General features: G+C 46.0%; 1 protein-coding gene across 1 annotated transcript in view; it reads left to right on the plus strand.

The window, feature by feature from the left end:
- The first annotated feature begins 1,152 nt into the window (after positions 1 to 1,152).
- LOC146670757 (voltage-gated potassium channel KCNC1-like) overlaps positions 1,153 to 26,795 on the plus strand; it is a 102,678-nt gene continuing 77,035 nt past the window's right edge. The window contains exon 1 of the mRNA XM_085402828.1: positions 1,153 to 1,798. Within this exon, the coding sequence (XP_085258954.1) occupies positions 1,256 to 1,798 (543 nt within the window). The 5' untranslated portion in view covers positions 1,153 to 1,255. The remainder of the gene's footprint in view (positions 1,799 to 26,795) is intronic.

Below are 26,795 nucleotides of genomic sequence, written 5' to 3' on the forward strand. Positions count from 1 at the left end.
GTCTATGGATATTCATGCATCACACCAAAGAAAGAAACTGCTAACATGTGAATATTCAGAATGTGCAAAGTTCTAAACATTACAAACCTTTGCTGAAACCCACGTGGGTGATTAAACTGACATGAACAAGTGACTGGTACAAATTTAATTAGGTTACTTCACAAACAAAGGAGACAAAAGCAGCCTGAATTCATATCATCTTGTTCCACTCTTCATGTGTGACTTGGCAGGGACAATACTGAATTAAATCCACTGAGAATAATTATTTCAAAGTGGGAAAGAATGGCATCGATCCTAACTGGGTTATATTCCAACACATGTTTTCATTTACTGTACATGAATACATACTTTTACTGTAAATGGATGCATAGAAATGCAACAGAATTTCAGGTATGGAAGGGGCTGATGCTCAGATTTTCCTGGCTGAGAATTCCAAATAAGGAAAACCCCAAAACAAGAGAAACACACAAGTTTTTTTTAAAAAAATATATGGTTTGTGATCCGTCAGCCAGAGTGAGGTTTACCCCCTCCTCTCAAAGTCAGAACTGTAAATTAGAGAGAAAACAAGAGCCATGCAACAATAATTCAGTGCCACTAATGTTACTGAGTGCATTCTCCTGCAGCCAGTTTTAAGGATGTGGTAGAAAGTTGGACACCAGGAAAGCGAAACCTACTAAATAAATGAAATTCCTGAATAAGGTTTGTTTCAGCAGGCATAGAGATGCTAATGTCTAGATGCGCATCAGTATTTCAGCATTTCCAGAAGGAAAAAAAAAGAAGCAAATGATCACGTGCATGCTCTCGCTCTCTACTGCTTAGTTCAACACATCTGATTTCTCTGCACAAGTACGGGCTGCAGAGACCCACGGGATGAGAATAAGAGCAAATGTATTCATGTTCAGGTATTCATGTGGAGGTCGCGAATTCAACATCGTCAAAGGATTTGAATCACACGAACTCAGTAAATCAATCGCGCGGGCAGGCAGTCAATCAGCGGGGAAACCTATTGATTCATAAAATCCGCATCCCACACATTCTCTCTTTCGTACATATACACGCGCCTGCAGATCCCCCCTCTCTCTCTTAGAGAGGCAGAGAGGCTGACTCCTCCTTCCTTTCCTTCTCTCACTTGTGTCTCCTTGTTGGCGGTACAGTATAACACAAGCATACAGATCGGGGACCGACGGTGGATGGGGAAAGGCAGTAGCCGCAGCAGCAGCAGTCGGACGTACCGACCGAAGGATGCTCCAGCACCATGACTTGCTCGGCGTCAGATAGCGAGAAGATCGTCATCAACTGCGGTGGAATTCGACACGAGACCTACCGGAGCACCCTAAAGACGTTGCCGGGGACGCGTTTGTCTTGGCTGACAGAGCCCGACGCCTACAGCAACTTCGACTACGATCCCAAGTCCGACGAGTTCTTCTTTGACCGCCACCCGGCCACCTTCGCCTTCATCCTCAACTACTACCGTACCGGCAAGCTCCACTGCCCCAACGATGTCTGCGGGCCGCTCTTCGAGGAAGAGCTTGCCTTCTGGGGCATCGATGAGACGGACGTGGAGGCGTGCTGCTGGATGAATTACCGACAGCACCGTGATGCAGAAGAAGCCCTGGACAGCTTTGAGACCCCCGAACCGGATCCACCCGAGGACGACCCTGCACTCACCGGCGGAGCGGATGGCGACCTGAAACGTCTGTGCATGCAGGAGGACGGCCGCAGGGCGACACGGTGGGAGGTGTGGCAGCCCTGGATGTGGGCACTGTTTGAGGATCCCTACTCCTCCAAATATGCCCGGGTGAGTGGCAAGTGTAACGTTCAATCTGTGTTCCCTTTTTTCTCGTGCGCGCTCTGCAACTCATGCGTTTGGCACTGTTTTGGCCACTGCGCATTGTTGCGCGTAAATGTTCTCCGGATACTGTTGGAGGATGAAAGGACGTTCAGTTCTCTGCGGGTTAAAAAAAAGCCACAGTGGTGTACGTTTGATCTTTCTCATGAATCATTTTGCAGGAGGATTGTGGCTCCTGCTGATGGCATTTTTTTCAGTGCGCATCAGCCCATCCATCTCACAAATGTTTCACAAGTGTGCATCCATCCTGAATGTCTATCGTACACCAGACATGTTTTTTCCATATCTATTTCTTGTCAATCCATACTTTGTGAAAATTATTCAACAGTCTAGAGGTCACCTCTATGAGTAAAGTGATCAAAATGTAATAAAGGAACGTCAGCTGTGCATCCTCACACTTCATCCTAGAGGTTTGTCTCAGTACATGTGTACATGTAGTTTACATAGACTTTAGTTAGGTACTGCTCTTGCTCCAATGTTGTTCACAACTGCTTTGTCTGTTTCTAAATGTTGTTGCCTCCCAGGAACTCACTTCAAAATGATTCAACTGTTCTGTCCTGACTATAATGAGTCAGAAGATCAGCTTTGTAGCTTATTTATACTATATAACACCAATGACCTACAACAGTAATCTCAGCATGCTGTGTATATGTAGGAGTTTTATCACAATCAGAAGTCAAAGGCCCTAGAAAATAGGAAAGTATGCCCTTACAATCAAGCAAGAACCGAGCTGTCTTTTAATAGAAAGATAAATATCAGAATGCAAAAATAGAATAGAATAGAATAGAATAGAATAGAATAGCCCTTTTTGGTCATTGTACATGTACAACAAAACCAGCGGTGCCAGAATAAAATGTACACAGCAGACAGCAGGAATAAATAACAAACATGAGAAGTATTTACAATGAAGAGGGACATACACAAAAAGACGAGAAAGGCACACATTTAGAACAACATAGCTGTAAAGTGCTTGAAGAAGTCCGGAGAAAGGACTTGGTCTAAATAGAGTCCATGTGTGAGTAGCCTGAGTGATGAAGGTTTCTGAGACCATGGCTCAGGTGAGGTGGGTGGGCAGGGGTGGGCTGTGGGGGGATAGTGCTTGTTAACAGTCTGAATGGTCCAGGGGAAGAGGCTGTTAGTGAGCTTGGTGGTGTGGGACCCGATTGGCCTGAGCTGCTGACCTGCTGGTCAAACAGGTGGTAGGGGGAGTGCAATGGGTCACCTGGGATGGCCCTGGGCCCTGAAGCAGCAGGATGTGGCGATGGCCTCGGGGGGTGGCAGAGGACAGCCAATGAGTCTTTTTGGGCAGTTCCTGTTCCAAGTTGCGGCTGGGAGTAAGTGGAAGGAGAAGAGAGGAAAGAGGAGCGCAAAGAGACCACTAACAACAAATGGCCTTCTAACCTGAACTTGCAGCTGGTGTTTGTGTGGACACAGAGTCCACGGGGCTCCACGAGAGAACAGGAGCTCACCTTCATTTTCAGGTTTCACTATTCTTGAATTAAATTCCATCTAAACTGCCTCCTGTTGAATCTGGGGCAGTTCTTAGATCCAGTGATTGAAAAAAGTGATTTGTTTGACAGTACAGCATCACAACATCATGGTGACAAGAACTGGCTTTGATATGTAACGAGCTTCTTGGTTGCATGAGAATATTTTGTGGAAGGTGAGACTATGTTAAACCTTTTCGCTGGCACCAAAGCAGTTTGAAGATGTTTATGTGCAGCTGGTCTGCAGTCTGCTTTTCAACACAGAGGAGAAACTGTACTAGCTCAGGACTAGATTAGGTCACATGCTAATTGGAAGGTTAAGCGTGTGATCCCTGGCTGCTCCAGTCGGCATGCCAAAGTATTCTTGGGCAAGATACTGAAGCCCAGTCTGCTCTGTGGTGTATTTATCAGAGGCAGAAAGCACTTACATGTAGACAGTGTTTGGGTAAATGATGCATTTTGTACAGAGTGGTGACTAGAAGGATGCTGAATAAGAACCAGGCTATTTACCATAAAGTGGGCTTTACTATCTAGAGTATGGTATTTTAAATATGCTGCTTTTTTACCCACTTTAAGTTTACTGAAAGTTCTGCTGATTAGAGAAAACTATAAGATGTCAGCAAAGCTATCTGATGGAATTCTCTTGGTTTTTATAGTGTCAATGCAACAACAGTCATTTCGAGGAGAGCTGCGTTGTGATGATTGATACTCTGAACTTTTAGTAGAATTAAGGCAAATCAGCTTCTGACAAATGCTGCAATGCACCAGTGCACAAACCAAAGTGGGTGAGATTTAATTTGTAAAAACCACAGGTGTTGTTTTTGTGAAAAACTCAAGTAAACTTGTTAAATTACTACAGTAAATAAATAATTTTCAGACGTTATTTTCTCAAGCTGAAGACAAGGCTGCTGGATTAATTTAATCAAACTGTAACCAAGCTGTGGCCCAGCACCTCATCCACATGTGAAACAGCAATCAGACGTCAACAGTGATATAGGTGAACATTTCTATCAGCATGTCTGCTGTATCGGTCAAAGAGGATCTCACTCAGTTTATGCAAGTGTTGCAGTTCAGAGAGGCTTGTTCCAACCCAGTGTCCTCACAAAATACAGTCAAATAGAATGATGCTGCAACTTTCAGTGTAAGTGCAGGACACAGAATGCCCTTTATGCAGAAAAGCAGGCAGTCTGGCTGTAGATGGTCCTCGTGTCTATACAGGGGACCCCAGTTTGTGCAGACAAAAACCTCATACGAACCAAGATCTTTTCTTAACCATAGTGTTGCGTCCATATGTAGATATCACAGGAATGAGGACCTGTGGAAGCATGAAGTACCATAAAAATGGACAGGTCTGCAATGTAAATGGCAGCAAACGAGTGACTGAATAATGAGGGGTGATAGTACAAAAAAAGACAAGCTGATGTCATGGTTGAGGGGGTTAGGACAGCATCAGTGTGACAGTGGAAGTGACTTTGAAAGTGTTGCAGTCAATAGTTTTGGTGCCAGCACTGGGACAAAAAGGTTGGGTTGAAAGGTAGATGGTCAGCGCAGCAGCAACACTCAGGTAAGCTAAAGTCCAGCTTCTGTTAGCCGATTAGCTTGTTTCAGGATGAAGGTTTAAATGTTTTTTCACAAAGATATTTGACAAAGAAAAGCAGGACGGCATGAGTTGTTGTCCTGTGGCGTCTGTCCTTAAGTATGTGTATTATATTTGCAAAGGTGCCAGGTTTGCCCATTTCTGTCTGTCTTCTGCTTCACAATCTACATGGTCCATCTCCGATCTCGTTCTCTCGTGTCATCGCACCGACAGCTCACTGTGGTTTATTACTGTGCTACATAATCAGAGATGAGTGCTATATTGCTTATTATTGCTATTCAGTCCCTTCTCACCAACCCTCCACCCAATATGCTCTCACTCCCCCACCTCGTTCAACCCCCCACCCCCAGCTCTCTGCTTGTGCTATAGCGTAAGACTGCAGTCCCCATAGTAGCTGACTGTGCTGTAGTCTGCTGCAGAGTAGGAGAGAGAGAGAGAGGCACAAACAGGGGGAGGGAATTACAGAATGTGAGGTGTTTTTGGTTGAGGGTGAATTCAGCAGCAGAATAAAAAGAAGCAAAAGAGAATGGAGCCACTGCAATCCCCCCCCCTATTTCTTTCATTCTTTACTTTTTTCTTCCCCCAATCTCCCAACAAGACAAGCAAATGCACACACGAGCTTCACTTTCACACACTTGCTAGGCTGCTACACACAGAGTTCATTGTAGCAGTGTGTCATTTTGGTCCTAGTACTTATAGCTCTTTCCTACTGTATTTAAGCCCCAAAGCACTTTCTATTATGAGGCTCATTCAGCTTATTCACACACATCACACAAGCACTTTTTTCTGTCCCTAAGTGCTTTTGTCTAACATTCACACTCGGATAAATGCTTCAGTGGTTCAGTATTCTGCTTCATGGATAGATCCAGACCGCAGGAGCCGGGGATCAAACCACCAACCTTCCGACAATCTCCTGAGCCACAGCTGCTCGTTTTGTTCTTCCATGTTATTGTTATGTCAGCGGAAAGGAAAAAATAGTCTCTTTATGATGTCGTTCCATTTACAGTTAACACTGAAGATCTTCAATAAAAAGTAATTAGTAATAGATTTTATTAACCTCCTATTTAAAAGTGAACAAACTTGACACTCTGATGTGTCCCTCCATACTCTGCCACCCACTGGTCATTTAATGTTACTACAGATGTATGACGTGTCATTTAACCCTGTCATGCATGAATTCTGATGACCTCAATCAGTATTTTTTTTTCATCTTTTCATGACTGAAGATGAATAAAAATTCTTTAGAAAAAAAGCTGAATGTTTTTGGAAGTAGTTTTTAGTTTGTTTTTAGTTTTAGCTGTTTTAGGGGGATATCTGTGTGTGCAGGTGACTATTACTGTGCATAATTATTAGGCAACTTAACAAAAAACAAATATATGCCCATTTCAATTATTTATTTTTACCAGTGAAACCAATATAACATCTCCACATTCACAAATATACATTTCAGACATTCAAAAACAAAACAAAAACAAATCAGCGACCAATATAGCCACCTTTCTTTGCAAGGACACTCAAAAGCCTGCCATCCATGGATTCTGTCAGTGTTTTGATCTGTTCACCATCAACATTGCGTGCAGCAGCAACCACAGCCTCCCAGACACTGTTCAGAGAGGTGTACTGTTTTCCCTCCTTGTAAATCTCACATTTGATGATGGACCACAGGTTCTCAATGGGGTTCAGATCAGGTGAACAAGGAGGCCATGTCATTAGGTTTTCTTCTTTTATACCCTTTCTTGCCAGCCGCGCTGTGGAGTACTTGGACGCGTGTGATGGAGCATTGTCCTGCATGAAAATCATGTTTTTCTTGAAGGATGCAGACTTCTTCCTGTACCACTGCTTGAAGAAGGTGTCTTCCAGAAACTGGCAGTAGGACTGGGAGTTGAGCTTGACTCCATCCTCAACCCGAAAAGGCCCCACAAGCTCATCTTTGATGATACCAGCCCAAACCAGTACTCCACCTCCACCTTGCTGGCGTCTGAGTCGGACTGGAGCTCTCTGCCCTTTACCAATCCAGCCACGGGCCCATCCATCTGGCCCATCAAGACTCACTCTCATTTCATCAGTCCATAAAACCTTAGAAAAACCAGTCTTGAGATATTTCTTGGCCCAGTCTTGACGTTTCAGCTTGCGTGTCTTGTTCAGTGGTGGTCGTCTTTCAGCCTTTCTTACCTTGGCCATGTCTCTGAGTATTGCACACCTTGTGCTTTTGGGCACTCCAGTGATGTTGCAGCTCTGAAATATGGCCAAACTGGTGGCAAGTGGCATCTTGGCAGCTGCACGCTTGACTTTTCTCAGTTCATGGGCAGTTATTTTGCGCCTTGGTTTTTCCACACGCTTCTTGCGACCCTGTTGACTATTTTGAATGAAACGCTTGATTGTTCGATGATCACGCTTCAGAAGCTTTGCAGTTTTGAGACTGCTGCATCCCTCTGCAAGATATCTCACTATTTTTGACTTTTCTGAGCCTGTCAAGTCCTTCTTTTGACCCATTTTGCCAAAGGAAAGGACGTTGCCTAATAATTATGCACACCTGATATAGGGTGTTGATGTCATTAGACCACACCCCTTCTCATTACAGAGATGCACATCACCTAATATGCTTAATTGGTAGTAGGCTTTCGAGCCTATACAGCTTGGAGTAAGACAACATGCATGAAGAGGATGATGTGGACAAAATACTCATTTGCCTAATAACTCTGCACTCCCTGTACATTTTGGTGTATTTCAGGGGACCTTGTTTGATAGTATTCATTTTCTAATTCCTTTATTTTTGTCTCTAACTCTTTTGCCTTTTGGAAAGTCAATCTTGCTTTAGAGCTAGTGATGCTAATTATTTGGCCCTCAATAAAAGCCTTAAAACCTTCCATCTTATGGTTGCAGAAGTTTCTGTTTTATTCATTTCAAAATAGAGGCTAATTTGTTCATCCAGAAGCGAGACCAAACCAGGGTCCGCCGACCATTTTTGTTTGCAACGCCTAATTCTAGCATCTTTCACAAGCTTTGCGTCCTGATATACCAATGAGTTGGGAGCATGATCTGAGATTAGGATCGCCTCAAAGGAGCATTCCTTGATTTTATGTCTCAACTCTGCAGATATCAAAAAGAAGTCAATTCTTGAATTCTTTTCTTCCCTCCAGATATCTATTAAGTTTAATTTCTTCATAAAGTGCCGTATAGTTACTCTACTACGGGTGTGAGACTCTTCGGTTCCCGAGCTCCTATCTTTCACCGGATCTAGTACACAGTTAAAATCACCTGCCACCACACATTTACCAGGAAAAGAGGACAACATGAGGAATAAGTTTTGAAAAAAGATAGGGTCGTCTGTATTAGGTGCATAGATGTTCGCCAAGATAATTTATTCATTTAGTAAGTTCCCTTGAATGACAAGGTAACGTCCAAATTTGTCTTTGGTGACTTTACCTGGAGTGGTATGGATTCGTGCACCAAAATGGTGACCCCTCTCGCTTGAGAGTTAAACGATGCAGACAAGATCTTGCCTCTCCACCTCCTCTTAATTTTCAAGTCCTCGTTATGCATCAGATGTGTTTCCTGAAGAAACACAATGTTAGACTGCAAAAATTTTATTTTGTTCATGACTTGTTTAACTTTCTTCAGATTTCGTAACCCTCTGCAGTTCCATGATGTGATTTAGATTTTTATCTCACTAGACATTTCTTGTAGATTGTGCAGTTATATTCCCCAAACAAGTGAAAATATATGTCAAAAAAATAACAAAAAGAAAAAGACGGAAAGCTAACATAAATACTATTAGTAACATCAGAAACTGCCCGAATACCCTCACCGTCACTCATATCCAGGCCTTCCCCAGATGTTTAAAGCTTTCAGGTAGCAATTAACAGTCCCACCCAAGGATGACACCGTATAGCTGAACTAGTAGAACCGAACTATCCAACTGTTAACTATAACATTAACCATACCCTCCTGTGCCACCAAGGTTAGATATTACATTCTTATCTATTCATAAACACCCCTCTTTGCCATAAGTGAAATCCAATTTCACATTTCAAATCAGATTTCTAAGCAAAACTAATCAGAAGTGGTCTGCTGGTTTGATTGAGCCCCACTTACTTGAAGTTGACCAATTTACATTTGTTGCAGAAATACGTTCGGCCTATTAATCTTTTTTTATTTGATTTATTTATTTATTTTAAATTAGAAGACAGATATGGGTATCTTAAGAGGGTTAATCCTGCACTGAGCCCCTGATAGAAAATGCATTGTAATATGCGCTATTAGACACAAGCATACATTTAACGTTATAGTTTGATCTGCCCGAGCCGGCTCGGCTCGATCCTGCTCCTCTTCTTCTCAGGTCAGATGTTACCTTCTGCTTTGTAAACTTAGACCGTATCCTAACCATCAGTCCGATCCCTCTTTTGACTTGATCCGTTTGATGAAGCCCTCCGCCTCAACATGGTTGTTAAAGATGAGGGACCGTTCCTTATATGTCACTATCAGCCAGGCCGGGGGAATGATGCCATAGCGGAGCCCCATTGTGCGGAGTTGGCGCCTCGCCTCGTCGAACTCCTTCTGTTTCTTGTGGACACCTGCCGCCACGTCCTGGTAAAACCTCACCGTCTTGTTCTTGTATCGTACTTCTGTTTTAGTCTTAGCTGCTCTCATCAACAATTCTTTATCTTTGAAGCTGAGAAATTTCATTATCAGCGTACGGGGTGCAGGATTGTTGTGGGTTCTCGGCCCAGCTCCAGCGTTAGTAATGTACGCCCCAGCATCAACTCCAGTGCATCCGGCAGCCAACTCTCCAGAAAGGCACAGGCGTCCTCGCCCTCCGCTCCCTCCGGTAGGTTGACCATCCTCAAATTGGAGCGCCTTGATCTTGTCTCCAGGTCCAGAAGTTTGTCCTCCAAATCTTTATTTTTATTTTCTAGGACTAGTACTTTTGTCTGGAGGGAGGCAACGTTATCCTCAATTGTCAAAATCCTAGTTTCTGCTTCTGTGACGCGCTCTACACAGTCAGTAATGTCTTTCCTCGCACTCTCAATAGCGGACCTATGCCGTCAAACCTGGAGGAAAACTCTGTTTTCATGTTGTTGATAGCGGTCAGGATGATGGCCAATGTGGGGCAGGACTCTCCTGCCGCCATATCCTTGCTTCTGTCCGGCGCATTAACCTTTGGAGTCCCGCTAGCGTTAGCCTCGCCGGAGTCCATGGCCTCACTGCTAGCTGATGAATCCTTGCTAGGCCTCGACTTCGTAAAGTCTGACAATTAAGCTTGGAGAGTTTTGTTCCGCCCTTGACTGACTTTCTTCTGTGACACCGGCATAACCCTAAGTTTATTTGTTGAAATAGCGGTGATTCACCTACTCAAGTACAATATATTAGCAGGATTTTGCCAACAGGGTAGCAGAGCAGGTTAACGCATGTCCGCTCAGCTCGCCGCCATACTGGAAGTCCCATTTGAAATCATTTGGTAAAAAAAGTATGGTAGCCAAAATACTTTCATGAATGTTTGACATATGACATGACACTTTTCTAAGTTAGTTTATAAATAAGCATAAATAAACAGAAAAGTTTACTAAAACCAAATACTTGAAATGCCAACGCAGAACAGTAAAAATATCACCTGAAGTGAAAAAGTACTGAAAAGGTGTAATGCTTTGATGAACGAAGAAGGATAAAGTAGAAGTTCTACCATTTAAATTGGCTTACATATAAGAAGAAAAAAGAATACTGATCATCATTAGTTTACATCATTCTCAGTGTTAAAAATGTTGACTTCTTCAAATGAACATGATCTGTGAGATGGGTGGTCAGTGGATGGAAACTGGCCCAGTCGATTCTCCTAGTAACAATAACTGAGCCAGTTTTATTCACAGGTGAGCTCCATGTGGAGTACAACAGTTAATGCCTACAGGGTCTCAGTACATCTGCAGAAAAACAGTGACAACCAGGTGATGATATTTAATCACAAGCACATGCTTCAGCATTTTTCCAGTTCTCATTTTTCCCTTTTCTGTCATTGCAGTGTCTTTCATCTTTTTATAAACCTTTACCACCCATGTCTCTCTTTCTACATGTCTCCCTGGAGGTTTGCTGTGGTAAAGGCAATATATCCTGCAGGGTCCCTCTCCCCCCTCGGTGCTTTTCAGGATAATGCTGTGAAAGAGACTTTTTTTTTGTCTGTGCCACCTATCTGTGAGGGAGAGAGAGAGAGAGAGGGAGGGGGACCAAACTATATTTCATGTCACGTCAAGAAACAAAACATTTAACCACAGAGGGATCTCCGCTGTGATCTTGCCTCGTAGGGAGTTAATAAAACAGCCAACGAACAAACACACAGACACACACATGCAAAAATAGCTAACTGAGCATGGGAACGGTGAGCCCATAGGCTCATTTAATACAGTACATCCATACATGCAGCAGATTCCTGCAGAATGATCTGTTGTGACGTGTTGTGCATGGTGTGTGTGTGTGTGTGTGAACTGCAGTATCTAACATCTACTGTGGATGAGTTCCTTTCACCTTCAGTCCGAGACAGACAAACTAACACACACAAATCTACCTGTATACACACACAGCCTCACACATGCACACAGAACACAGCACACACACGAGACAAGCACAACTGCCAGCTTTGAGGTACACTTGTAAGCTTAACATATGGTTGTGATTTTCATTAATGATATAGAATTCCTAAGGTACGCTCGTCACTGTGACACGTGAGCATACGTGACATACGAGTACTCTGTGACTTGAAATGTTTAAATGTACATGGGAGAGATAAATATCTTAAACCATATCTTCTTCATTGTGTCTTTCCTCAACTCAACCATCACCATGACAGTCATCCTTTCCTCACTGTTTAAATGGTTGTGTTTACATTCTTGAGAGAAGATGGAACTTCAGAAAAACCCAAAGGTTCTCAGACTGTATTCTCCATCTCTGTCTGAAGACAACAAAAAAGGCTTTTTGTGCAAACTGTGTGAGTAAGTATATGCAAACACATAGTGGGGAATACAGTTTTCCGGCAGGGCTTTATATTGTTGAAGCATTATCAAACCATCAATATAATTTTTCTGTTGGAGGACAAAGACATGTATGATTATATTTCTGTAGTTTTTGAACATCTAATTCTGTCTTGTTTACTGTTTGCTGCTTTATATGTAATTCAAAACAAATGTTGCTCTTGTGTGTACACAAGCTATGTTCTTACAGTCCTATTACCAATAACAGCACCCTATAATCTGCATACATGTACATAGTAAGGTACAGACACAGCTCATAGACACTTATATTTGTCATGTGTTCAATGCTCTGTAGAATAATGGACTTGCCAACATCAGCACCATTAGCTTGACCTCTTCCCAGCTTGACGCTGTCACCTGCTACTGCCCCTTTCTGTGATACTGTACACTGTCACCCATCTCTTCAGAGGAGCCAGTGGTCAGCTGACTCAATCCGACAATCAGCCACCCAGCAGTAGATGAGCTAGTGAACAGCTGCTCAATCAGTGACTGGACCAGTCTTGGGTTGTTAGCTTTTGTGGTGTATTCTGCTCGTGTTAACTAAGCTTGGTGTTTTCTTTGAGGAACTAGTGAATGTTACTCCCCTCAACCCCTTGCCCTTATTCTTGGGGACGTAACAAAATTATTGCAAATTTATTAAAACTAGAAAAATAAAAAATATAGCATTTACAAATGTATTCACAGCCTTTGCCATAACACTCAAAAGGTTTCCACTGATCTGTTCGATGTTTCTATATCATGTTTTGAGTTTACCTGTGATAAATGCAGTTGATTGGACATACCTGTCCAATATATAAGGTTCTATAGCTTACTCTCTATGTCAGAGCACAAACCAAGACATAAAGTTCAAGGAATTGTCTGTAGACCTCCAAGACAGGATTGTATCAAAGCACAGCTCTGAAGAAGGGTACAGAATAATTTCTACAGTTTTGAAAGTCCCAATGAGCACAATGTCCTCCATCATCTGTAAGTGGAAGAAGTTTGAAACCACCAGGACCTAAAGCTGGCTGCCAGGCCAATATGAGCAACCGCTTGTGACCAAGAACCTGACAGTCACTCTGACAGAGCTCCAGTGTTGTTCTATAATAATGATGGATTGGATTTATATAGCGCTTTTCAAGGCATCCAAAGCGCTTTACAATTCCACTATTCATTCACTCTTGCATTCACACACTGGTGGAGGCAGCTACAGTTGTAGCCACAGCTGCCCTGGGGCAGACTGACAGAAGCGAGGCTGCCATATCGCGCCATCGGCCCCTCTGGCCAACACCAGTAGGCGGTAGGGTAAAGTGTCTTGCCCAAGGACACAACGACCAGGACAGAGAGACCGGGGATCGAACCGGCGACCTTCCGGTTACAGATGCGCTTCTCAACCCCATGACTCACGGTCGCCTATGAAGGCAGGAGAACCTTTTCGAGGAGAACCTAAAGTAGCAAGATGGACACCACTCCTCAATAAGCTGATGTTTGCAAAAGATGCCTGAAGAACTCTCAGATTAGGGACAAAATTCTCTGGTCACCAAATGAACTCAAAGATTGAACTCTTTGGCCTGAATCCCAAGCATCATGGCTGGTGGAAACAGGCACTCCCCATCACCCGGCCAATACCATAACTTAAGTGAAGCATGGTGGTAGCAGAATAATGATGTGGTGATGTGTTTAAGCAGTAGGAACTAGGAGACTAGTCAGATGAATGCAGCAATGTACAGAGTATCCTGGATATCTCTGTACATTGCTGGAGCACTCTGTCCAGAGCACTCTGGATCTGGCAATAACCATCTCCGGAGTGATCTGGACTTCAGACTGGGGGTAAAGTTTGTCTTCCAACTAGACAACAATCCTAAGCACACAGCCAAAAATAAGAAAGAAATTTATTTGAAACCACTTTGTGAATGTTCTTCAGTAGAGCCCAGACTTGAACCATATTGAACATCTCTGGAGAGATCTGAAAATGGCTTTCCACCATAGCTCCTCATTCAACCTTGAGCTTGAGAGGTTCTGCAAAGAAGAATGTGCAAAAAGTTGTAATTGCTGTCAAAGGTGCTTCAACATTCGCCCTGAGTTCCTGAAGGCTCTTGATGTTGTAGGGCTGTCTTGGTTGACACGCCTCTACAATGTTGCGTGGAGATCCGGGGAGGTACTGGATTAGCAGACCGGAGTGGTGGTTCCCATCTTTAACAAGGGGGAACGAGAGGGTGTGTTTCACTCTTCAGTCTCCCTGTGAAAGTCTCTGCCAGGGTGCTGAAAAGGACAGCCCATCTGTTAGTTGAACCTCGGAGGACCAATGTGTTTTTTGTCCTGGTCGTGGAACACTGGACCAGCTCTTTATCCTCTCGAGGATACTTGAGGATGCATGGGAGTTTGCCCAACCAGTCTAGATGTGCTTTGTGGACTTTGAGAAGGTATCTGACCATGTCCCTTGGAGTGTCCTTTGGGAGGTGTTTTGGGAGTATGGGGTGTCTGGCCAATTGCTACAGGCTATTCGATCCCTAAACAAGCATTGCAAGAGCTTGGTCCACATAGCCAGCAGCATGTCGGACTCATTTCCAGTGGGTTATGGACACTGCCAAGGCTGCCCTTTGTCAACGATTCTGTTCGTAATTTTTATGGACATAATTTCTAGGTGTAGACAAGTGGCAAAAATCTTTCACTTCGGTGGCCTCAGAATCTCATCTCTGCTTTTTGCATATGATGTGGTTCCATTGGCTTCATTCTGTGATGGCCTCCAGCCCACACTAGAACACTTCACAGCCGAGTGTGAAGCGGTGGGAATGAGAATCAGCACCTGCAAATCTGAGGCCATGGTTCTCAGTCGGAAAAGGATGGAGTGCCCACCCTGGGTCAGGGACAAGTTCCTGCCCCAAGTGGAAGAGTTTATCTTATCTTGAGTGATAGGAGAAGGGAGATCGACAGACAGATTGGTACATTGATGCGGATAATGTACCGGTTCGTCTTTGTGAAGAGAGAGCTGAGTGTAAAAGCAAAGCTCTCAATTTACCGGTCGATCTACATCCCTACCCCAACCTAAGATCACGAGGTGTGAGTAGTGAGCAAAAGAATGACATCGCGGATACAAGTGGCAGAAATGAGCTTCCTCTGAAGGGTGGGTGGCTTCTCCCTTAGAGATTAGGTGAGGAGTTCGGCCATCCGGGAGGGGCTCAGAATAAAGCCTTTGCTTCTCCACATCAAAAGAAGCCAGTTGAGGAGGTTCTGGCATCTGACAAGGATCCCTCCTGGGCGTCTCCTGGGTGAGGTTGTCTGGGCATGTACTTAATGGGAGGAGGCCCCAGGGCAGACCATGGACATGTTGGAGGGATTATATCTCCCAGGTGGCCTGGGAACGCCTTGGTGTTCCCAGGTATAACAAAGTTTTTATCTGACGTAAAATGTATAGAAATTATACATATACCAACAAGACAGTGTACATATCGTTAGCTTCATAGCATAAGTGCCTAAGTCATTGACTTAGTCAAATGACTTAGGCAATTATGCTATGAAGCTAACGATATGGAAAAGATATATATAAACCTTATAAAGTTTGTATCTGTCTTGTGTGAAACTTGTATGAAAAGCATACAAGAGTAAAAACAGATATAAGATCCCTTGAAAGATTATATAATGAATCTTGTATGTTTTGGATACTTACTAAAACAATATATGAAAGTAATGAGAAAGTGGCCACTTTCATGAGTTAAGTCATATAAGTTTTTACTATTTCTTTTCCATATGGGCCCTGTCACAACAGCATTTGTTTTCATTCAAAGTCTTTATGGCTTTAATACCTGGGGGGCCGGTCTGTAGTCAAAATGCCCAATTTTCTGTCCCAGTCCAGCCCTGCAGGTTAATACTGGCAGTGTCACCATGCCAGCTGACTGGATTTCATCATCAGCCAGTGTTGCTCTCTACCAATATTACCAAAGTTTACCATAAGGCAGCATAGAAAGTATTTACTTGCTTTCAGGTTTTATTCAAATGTTAGTCTTTTCAGTTGTTTCCCCACTTTTTCCTGTTTCAAAATCAAACACCAGTTTGTGAGAAGATTATCTTCTTTTTTTAACAGGCAGATAAAGTTTTACATTGGCACTGGCTAATTTGTCAATTGTTTGTTACAAATGTTCGTATTTTAATATTAAAAAATGTTTTTGCCCAAAACATATGTGCACCCCCTCCTTGAATCGCTACCTTATCCGGCCGGGCACAGCCCGAAGAGGAGACATGGGCCCATCCTCCCGCAGGCCCACCACCCGCAGGAGGCGCCATAGGGGTCGGGTGCATTGTGTGCCGGGTGGCGGCCAGGAGCGGAGGCCCTGGCGGACTGACCCCCGGCTGCCAAGACTGGCAATAGGGACATGGAATGTCACCTCTCTGGTGGGGAAGGAGCCTGAGTTAGTGCGTGAGGTTGAGAGGTACCGGCTAGATATAGTCGGGCTCACCTCTACACATGGCTTGGGCTCTGGAACCAGTCTCCTGGAGAGGGGCTGGACTCTGTCTCAGTCTGGAGTTGCCCCTGGTGAGAGGCGGCGGGCTGGGGTGGGTATCCTAATATCCCCTCGGCTTGCTGCCGGTACGTTGGGGTTTTTCCCGGTGGACGAGAGGGTTTGTTCCCTGCGCCTTAGGGTCGGGGAACGGGTCCTGACTGTCATCTGCGCTTATGCGCCGAGTGGCAGTTCAGAGTACCCAGCCTTCTTAGAGTCCCTGGGGGGGGGGGGGGGGGGGGGGGGGGGGTGCTGGAGGGTGCTCCACCTGGAGACTCTGTTGTCCTGCTGGGAGACTTCAATGCTCACGTGGGTAACGACAGCGAGACCTGGAGGGGCGTGATTGGGAGGAACGGCCTCCCTGATCTGAACCCGAGCGGTGCTCTGTTATTGAACTTCTGTGCTAATCACAGTTTGGCCATAACGAACACCCTGTTCGAACATAAGAGTGTCCATAAGTGCACGTGGCACCAGGACGCTCTAGGCCGTAGGTCGATGATCGATTTTGTAATCGTATCAGCAGACCTGCGACCATATGTTCTGGACACTCGGGTAAAGAGAGGGGCTGAGCTGTCAACTGATCACCACCTGGTGGTGAGTTGGATCAGGTGGCGGGGGAGGATGCTGGACAGACCTGGTGCACCTAAACGCGTAGTGAGGGTGTGCTGGGAACGTCTAGCAGAGGCCCCAGTCCGCGAGATCTTCAACGCACACCTCCGGCAGAGCTTCGACAGCATTCCGAGGGAGACTGGGGACATTGAGTCCGAATGGACCATGTTCAGCGTCTCCATTGCCGAAGCTGCTGCATTGAGCTGGTGGGTGCCTTCCGTGGTGGTAATCCCCGAACCAAATGGTGGACACCAGGGGTGAAGGGAGCCACCAGGCTGAAGGAGTCCTATCGGGCTTGGTTAGCCTGTGGGACTCCGGAGGCAGCCGACAGGTATCGACAGGCCAAGCGGAATGCGGCTCGGGCAGTGGCTGAAGCAAAAACTCGGGTGTGGGAGGAGTTCGGAGAGGCCATGGAAAAAGACTTTCGGACTGTCTCGAAGAGATTCTGGCAAACCGTCAGACGTCTCAGGAGGGGAAAGCGGTGCTCTACCTGCACTGTGTATAGTGCTGGCGGAGCGCTGCTGACGTCGACTGAGAAAATTGTCAGGCGGTGGAAGGAATACTTCGAGGACCTCCTTAATCCCACTGACACGTCTTCTGAGGAGGAAGTAGAGTCTGGGGATGAGGGGAATGACCCGCCAATTTCCGGGGGCGAGGTCACTGAGGCAGTTAAACAACTCCTTGGTGGCAGAGTCCCTGGTGTTGATGAGGTCCGCCCCGAGTTCCTGAAGGCTCTGGACGTTGTAGGGCTGTCCTGGTTGACACGCCTCTGCAATGTTGCGTGGAGATCAGGGGCAGTACCTGTGGACTGGCAGACCGGGGTGGTGGTCCCCATCTTTAAGAAAGGGGACCGGAGGGTGTGTTCCAACTACAGGGGGATCACACTCTTCAGCCTCCCTGGGAAAGTCTATGCCAGGGTGCTGGAAAGGAGAGTTCGTCCGTTAGTCGAACCTCGGATACAGGAGGAACAATGCGGTTTTCGTCCTGGTCGCGGAACACTGGACCAGCTCTTTATCCTCTCCAGGATACTTGAGGGTGCATGGGAGTTTGCCCAACCAGTCTACATGTGTTTTGTGGACTTGGAGAAGGCATTCGACCGTGTCCCTCGGGGTGTCCTGTGGGAGGTGTTGCGGGAATATGGGGTGTCTGGCCCATTGCTACAGGCCATTCGATCCCTATACAACCGTTGCAAGAGCTTGGTTCGCATTGCCGGCAATAAGTCGGACTCGTTCCCGGTGGGTGATGGGCTTCGCCAAGGCTGCCCTTTGTCTCCGGTTCTGTTCATAATTTTTATGGACAGGATTTCTAGGCGCAGCCAAGTGGCGGAGGGCTTTCGCTTTGGTGGCCTCAGAATCTCATCTCTGATTTTTGCAGATGATGTGGTTCTGTTGGCTTCATCGGGTGAAGGCCTCCAGCTCGCACTGGAACGGTTCGCAGCCGAGTGTGAAGCAGCGGGAATGAGGATCAGCACCTCCAAATCTGAGGCCATGGTTCTCAGCCGGAAAAGGGTGGAGTGCCCACTCTGGGTCGGGGATGAGTTCCTGCCACAAGTGGAGGAGTTCAAGTATCTCGGGGTCTTGTTCGCGAGTGATGGGAGAAGGGAGCCGGAGATCGACAGACGGATTGGGGCTGCAGCTGCAGTAATGCGGATGCTGCACCGGTCCGTCGTGGTGAAGAGGGAGCTGAGTGTAAAAGCGAAGCTCTCAATTTACCGGTCGATCTACGTCCCTACCCTCACCTATGGCCACGAGCTGTGGGTAGTGACCGAAAGAACGAGATCGCGGATACAAGCGGCAGAAATGAGCTTCCTCCGAAGGGTGGCTGGCCTCTCCCTTAGAGATAGGGTGAGAAGTTCGGCCATCCGGGAGGGGCTCAGAGTAGAGCAGCTGCTGCTCCACATCGAAAGGAGCCAGCTGAGGTGGTTCGGGCATCTGACAAGGATGCCCCCTGGGCGCCTCCTGGGTGAGGTGTTCCAGGCATGTCCCACCGGGAGGAGGCCCCGGGGCAGACCCAGGACACGCTGGAGAGATTATATCTCTCGGCTGGCCTGGGAACGCCTTGGTATTCCCCCGGACAAGCTGGAGGAGGTGGCTGGGGAGAGGGAGGTCTGGGCCTCTTTGCTTAGGCTGCTGCCCCCGCGACCCGGCCCCAGACAAAGCGGATGAAGATGGATGGATGGACATATGTGCACTATATGTCAGTAAAAATACTATGCAAATATTGCTGTCCTTGAATGCTGAGTAAACACTGACAAAGCACTGATTGTATCTCTTGTACTTTATCAACGCAGTATCAACGCAGTAACTTTCCTCTTTGCTAAAGCATATAGTTAGGGCTGGACCAGGTGACCCTGAATCCTCCCTTAGTTATGCTGCAATAGATGTAGGCTGCCGGGGATTCCCATGATGCATTGAGTTTTTCCTTTCCAGTCACCTTTCTCACTCACTATGTGTTCACAGACCTCTCTGCATTGAATCATATCTGTTATTAATCTCTGTCTCTCTTCCACAGCATGTCTTTATCCTGTCTTCCTTCTCTCACCCCAACTGGTTGCAGCAGATGGCCGATTTTTAGTGCCTCTGTGCTGTTTTTTCAGTCCAGCTTTGTCCTGGTAGGATTTTTGGATGCCAGCCACTTTTATCCACCGGTGGTACGTACCGTGCAGTGGCTTGTATTTGAATGATGGTTCTTCTCCTTGCTCCTCTTCTTTTTTAGGTTTCTGCTGCCTGAGATATTCATTAAGCATGCTGTCAGTAGTGGCCATCTTCTTAATGTACTCATGGATAATTGTTGTCTCATCCTAGATAGTGTTCTGACACCCACTAGCCCCTTCCTTCCACTTAGCGTACAATCTCAGGGTGCTGGACTTGGGGTGAAACCCTCCATGGATGGCGAGAAGCTTCCTTGTCTTGATGTTAGCGGCTTCTATCTCCTCCTTTGGCCAATTTATTATTGCAGCAGGGTATCTGGTCACTAGAAGAGCGTAGGTGTTAATTCCCTGGATCTTGTTCTTTCCATTCAGCTGACTCTTCAGAACAGAGGCTAGTGGCCTCTTCATGGTTCCCATTTGCCTGTGAGATTCCCAGGTACTTGTAGCTGTCCTCAGTGTCTACAATGTTGCCTTTTGGTAGTGCAATCCCCTCAGTTCTGATTACTTCCCCTCTTTTTGTTATCATGCAACTACACTTCTCCAGTCAGAATGACGAGCCAATGTCAGTGCGCCAGATCCTAGTGGAATAGATCAGGGATTCAATATCTTGTTCACTCTTTGCATACAGCTTGATGTCATGCATTTAGATTGATGTACGAAGTGATTGACGATCATTCCGTAGCCTGCATCCATATCCAGTCTTGATGATCTCACTGAGGGGGCTCAGGCCTACACAGAGCAGCAGTGGGGAGAGAGCATTTCTTCGATAAATCTCACACTTGACTCTGACTTGGCTACATCCCCATTGAATTCCTGATGAAGGCTCTTAGGGTTCTGTTCACCTTGTATTTTTGTAGGGATTTCTTGATCCAAGTGTGGGCCATTGAGTTACTGTATAAGCTTTCTTGTAGTCAATCCAGGCAGTGCACAGGTTGGCCAGTCTGGCCTTGAGGTCTTGGGCAACTGTTCTGTCTACCAGGAGCTAGTGTTTGCCCCCCCCCATTCCTACCTCTGCGTTTCTGTTACCCATTCACGTATTGAGCCATGTGCTTGTTCATTTTAGTTGCTATGATGACAGGAGCTTCCTTCCACACTGCCTTGATCTTGGCCACTAGTCTCCTTCTCCGTGGAGGGCACTGTTCCTTGTAGCTGTTCATCACATAGTCAAGCATCTCAGTGATCACTACTGCCGTGATGTAGATCATCTGGTTAGTTTCTGTTATGGTCAAAGTAGGGATTGTACAGAGGGTAGTTAATCTTGGTAGTCGGCCACAGAGGTTTCAGGTTTCCAGCTTGGCCATGAACCGCAGCATTTGTGTTATACCTCATCAACATCCAGTGGTGATAGCAGTTTCTTCTTCCAAATGTTGGAACACTGAGCTACTTCCACTGGGGTTACTTGCATTTTAGCATTCCAACAGTGCCCTGTTCTCATCCCTTACTCATGTATGCCTTCTTGTTCCCATAGCCCACTTCTCATCAGTCTGTACTGGTTCCTCAACACTTGTTAATCTGGGCAATTAACAAGGTCAATTCTCTCTCTCTCTCACTCATATCTGAGGTAGGTTTGGTTAGCATTGTGGGTCTAGCCTGGGAACCCTTACTGGATGCAGATGCCCTGGTTGGGATACATATGCCCTGGTCAGGAGTCTAACGCCTGACTTGAAGTTCCAAAGGCATGTATTGTTACCACTACACTATCCATACATGTATAAAGCATTAAGAAACTGTACAAAGTATATGTGCAATCTCAGAAAGTCCACCGTCACCTCAACAGGCTTGAAAAGGTTCACCTCCAGGTGGCTCTGACTGCACCAGTGGTGCAGCTGGTCTGTAGGCAGATTCATTATCCTTTTGAATCAGACCAATGATAGTGGAGTTATCCATGAACTTCAGGAGTTTCACAGGTGGTTCTCCCATGTTGCAATTAGTGTCGTGGGAGAAGAGCATCGGGGAGAAAACATACCCTTGGGGAAAGCTGGTGCTGATGATCTGGTGTGGGATGTGATGCTCCTCAGCCTTACCTGTTGCTGCCTGACCATCAGGAACTTGGTGATTGACAGACAATTGGAGGTGGGCACGGTAGGCTGGCTGAGCTTCAGGTGCTGGGCTGTCTGGGGCGCTGAAGGTCAAGCTGAGGTCCACGAACAGTATCCTGGCTGGTTGGTTGAGGTGATGCAGGATGTAGTGCAGTCCCATGTTGACTGAAACCTTGGCCAACCTGTTTGCCCAACAGACAAACTGCAGGGGGTCCAGCAGTGGCTCTATGATGTCCTTCAGCTGGCTTAATTGATATACCTTTATTAGTCCCACAAGGGGAAATTTCATAAGGCTGCCAACCTATTGCACGCAATGACGGCGCCATCTTACCCTCCGACCATACATACATTACACAAAACATCACATGGGGAAGACAGGTAAGAGAGGTATAACAATGGAAAATGCACCACATGAGGAAACACCAGTCTTTCAAAGAACTTCATCACCACAGATGTCATCTTGCAGGCATGCAGACTGGAGAAGCCAGGGATGGAACCTCTAACCTTCCGACCAGTAGTTGACCTGCTCTACCTCCTGAGCTACAGCCACCCAGTGGTAAACATGAGTAAACCATAACTAGGTTGTGGATAAAGTGCAGGCACACAAACCTGCATTTGAAATGTTGGCTACCGTAGCAGTATAGTATTGCGACATCACATTTGGATCTTCTAACTAAAATAGGAAAATAGGAACATAAATATTGCCATCATTGCCAGATCTGGCACACATCTGGTTGACATACACCCTGCCATGATACCACTCAGTTAGAAGTGCCAGCTTGATGCTGGATCTGGGCCAGACCTGTTTTCTATGAGCCTGGGCCACATAAACCAAACCACAATCGAGCCAGATGTGGTATGCCATCACATAAACAGTGCCATCTATGCCAGGCCTGGCTCATATCTTGATGACATACCACTTACCATGCCAGAAGTCAGCCAGCAGTACCGGCTTGACACCAGATCTGGGCCAGACCTGTCTGCTCTCTGGGTAGAGGGATTAGGTTAATTGGTGATTCTAAATTGCCCATAGGTGTGAATGTGAGTGTGTGGGTACTAGCCTTCAGCCTCCTTCCTTCTGCTTAGCATACAGTGTCAGGGTGCTGGATTTGGAGTGAAAACCTCCAAGCTTGATAAAGAGCTTTTTTGTCTTGTCATCAGTGTTCCGCCTGTGGTTGGCAGCTGGTTCATTTGTGCTGCCAGACACTCATGGAGTGCAGTTAGCTTCTTTAACCAGTAGGTGTCAATTTTGCCAGGACCTATTGCTGTCTAATGCTTCAAGCTTGAGACTTATTCTTGGATGTTTGCCACTGTGATGGTTACTGGATCCTATTCAGGGAGGTTGCTGTGGTTTGCTCTTAGATCCACTAGCAACTGAGCATTGTTGTTATGTCTTGTGTCCTTCTGCCATATGCTCTTCCAGTATTGCTTTGTCTGAAGCCTTAGTGATTTTTCTCATATTGTTCCCCTGAACTGGGAGTGCACCTTAGATGGTTCAGTGGAGAACACCTGTGGTATTCTCATGGCTTCTGTCTCTCTGGTGTGCCTCTTCAGGCATTTAGCCAAGGCTGTGAGTGTCTCAAAGATAACTGCGACTGTGGTGTAGATTACGTGGTTGGTTTCAGTAATGGTTGCGATTGAGATTGTCCATAATGCTTCATTTACATTTTTAAACAGACTTTCAAAGGGTACTTCATGTAGTCTTGTAGTCAGCCAGCTTAGCCTTGGTCCTCTCTTTCAGGTCAGCTGCTCTTGCATTCAACGCCTTCAGTGTACAAGTTGTTCTTGGGATTTGTTACCTAATCTCAGAGATTGGGAATGATGTTATGTCCACCTTGACCTGACGTCCAACATTGTGCATTGATGCAGTTTCCTTCCAGGGATTAACCTGTACAGGCACTACTGAGAGCTTGCAGCTTCCTCAATGGCCAGAAGTCTGTTTGCCTGAACAGATGATACAGTACTGTCTTGAACTGCTTCCTGTTTGTCTGTTTTTTCATTCTTCATGTTTGTCATGGTCTTTGTCCCAGTTTTGTTTTGTTCAGGATCTAGTTTTGTATGAGCTTTCTATGTCTTGATGCATGCTCAATCATCCAAGTAAGTAAATTCCCCAAAAGTTGATTCTGTTCATCTGGAAGTAGTGTTTTCAGTGGGAGAAACGTTTCGTCACTCATCCAGGTGACTTCTTCAGTATCAGCTGACTGCAGGTTTCCAGTCTTATAAACAGTACATTTGCACAATGACTGAACCTAGCCCACTGAACATTGGGCTGTGAGGACAGTTTCTTGATTAATATGCAAATTGTCACGACCATCGATCAACAATCATTGATCAAAGACCCCTGATCAGTGCCCACGAGTACCATTCAGAGAGAGTTGAGGAGTGACACAGACAGACAGCCAGAGAATGCTGACAGTTTGAGCACCGACAATTTAAGCACAGACATGAGTTCATGCTAAAGTCAAGGAGCAAGGGAATGAGCATGAAAGGTAGAGGTAGTTTATTGTCACGATCCTGGGTCTTATGACCCAGTGTATTGAGTTTTAGTTCTTTTGATGTTTATAGTGTATGTTTAAGCTTATTAGGTTTCCTATGTTCATTTGCTTATTCGTTCCCCCTTGTGTTTTCAACCCCTGTGAAGTCTCCCTTGCCCTTCGTGTGTTTCATGTCTGTGTGTCTTATGTTGTCAGGTCTGCGTCTCATTATATTTCCTGTTTTATTTTGAAGGGGTCCTGTGTTCCTATGTTCAATGTTTTTAGTATTACTCTCTCCTTGTGACGTCGTTATGTTCATGTGTGTCAGCTGTTTCTCCATGTGTTCCCACTTCCCTCATTATCCTCCTGTGTGTATTTAGTCCGTGTGCTTTCAGTCATTCTTTGTCAGGTCGTCTGCTCATCCATGTCAGTTCACCATGTTTAAGGTTTTTTCATGTTTAGTTTTAGTTCACCCAGTTTAGGTTATTGTTTAGTTTCACCAATGCCCTTTTGTTTGTACCCTTTTTGCTAGCCTCAATAAACGGCTTATTTTTTGTTAAATCCACGCCACGTTCAGTTTTTGGAGTCTGTGTTTTGGGTCCTTTGTCAACACATACAGTCTGCCCTCGCCGGACTGTGACAGTTTATGTCTGAAGGTGCAGTGGTCAGTTCAGATATTTCAGTGGAAATTCCTTTTGTGCAAGTTTAAGTAGAGTATGGTGATAGCTTTAGGGAAGAAGCTGTCCCTGAGTCTGTTTGTTCTGGCCCGTATGGATCTGAAGCGCCTGCCAGACAGCAGTAGGTTAAAAAGATGGTAGCCGGGGTTTCTGGCCCTGCTGAGACAAAGGGAGTTATAGATGGCAGACAAGGAGGGCAGAGGGCAGCTGATGATTCTTTGTGCTGTGTTTACTACCCTCTGTAGTCTCTTCCTGTTTGCCTCCATGCAGCATAGGTCAGCAGGCTCTCGATAGTGGATCTGTAGAAGGTCACCAGCAACTGGGTGTTTAATCACGCCTTCCTGAGCACCCTTGGGAAGTGTAGCCACTGCTGGGCCTTCTTGACTAGCGCCGTGGTGTTAGCTGACCAGCAGAGGTCCACAGAGATGTGGACGCCAAGGCATTTGAAGGATTTCACTTGCTCTACGCATTCTACTTTGGTAGAAACAAACATACAACACCTGAAACACAAACATATGAAAAGACACAGATACATGAACTTACAAGTTTCTTGTGTGTGTGTGTGTGTGTGTGAGAGAGAGAGAGAGAGAGTATGTAGTGTATGTGTAGGTGTCTTTATCACAAAATGTCCTTGAAAATGAGGGTGGGAAACTCCAACAATACCCCCCAGGAGCCAGAGGCAGAAAGAGATAGATCCAGGAGATCCAGGCTATCTGCAGCCCCCAAGAGTACAGAAGACCTGAGGCCACACATATTGGTGACATCTGCACATCTATCCCAGCAGGAGAGGGAGGAGGGCCTCAGATGGTCTGCCCACTACCAAAGGGTGAGAGACCCAGAAAACAAGAGGCAACAGGCAGCTGACCTCGGTAGAGGCTAGCCACCCTGGTATGAGCCAAGAACAGGGTACTAGTGCACTGGGCACTCAAGAACCACTCAGCAACCTGCAGAGTCTCTCTGACATGAAAGAGGTCCAAGGCACCTGGATTCTACTTATCAAAAACACACAAAGACACATGCAAACACACTGATGCTCCCACTGAGGGGCAGGTGAGCAGATGCCTCCCCCAAACTGCAGTGAACCAGGACGTAGCCAGAGTGCACCACAAACCACCTGTGACCTGTGGACTCCCAACCCAGAGAGGGTGTGTGAAACAGGGGTGTAGGAAGACCCCCCACCCCCCCCCCCCCCACACACACACACACACACACACTCAGTGTTCAAAGTGCTATGCTGGGTGTCAGTGTTGTGCAGTGTGAGTATAGAAAGTGTACAGGATGAGTATGACTGTAGAAAAAATAGAGTGCTGTTAAAATTGTAGGGTGGAGGGGAGATGTAACACAAGCACCCGACTGCTAACCAGTAGGACTTAATACCAAAGCCCCCACCCCGAAAATCTTCAATGTCTAGGTTCCAGATAAAATTAAGGAGCAGACAGCAGGAATGAATGGGTCCACTGCAGCAGCCTCAGCCGTCAGCCTCCTGGTGACCCACCTGCCCCCCAAGACCCTATATGAATGGTTATATGTTGTGCACTATAGTGTCATTAAAAAGCAGGGCGGGTTACCATGCAGTACAACAAGCAAAGCCACGTGAATGGCCCAACCCACTGTGACCTAAGTGACCCACAACCCTCCCTAAGGACCCTACATCTGTGAGTGATATGTTGTATGAGTTGGAAGGAGGGAGGGACAGAATATGTGAGAACGGGAGGTAGAAGACCCCTGGAAGGAGAGAGCCAGCAAATGACTGCCTCAGTAGTTACCCACATTCCCCACACTTCACCACAACGTGGAAAAAAATGGGTTCACGGCCACAATAACAATGCCAGAGCACTACAGAGTCCGGGGAAGATCCCACTGCCCCACAAGTGGTGTAAGTCTGAGACAATGGTTGCATACTCACCTGGATGTCCCACTCC

Source organism: Rhamphochromis longiceps, linkage group LG4, assembly GCF_057381845.1.
Source record: "Rhamphochromis longiceps isolate RC_006_pf linkage group LG4, R_longiceps_female_GT1.1, whole genome shotgun sequence".
Classification (NCBI taxonomy): Eukaryota; Metazoa; Chordata; class Actinopteri; order Cichliformes; family Cichlidae; genus Rhamphochromis; species Rhamphochromis longiceps.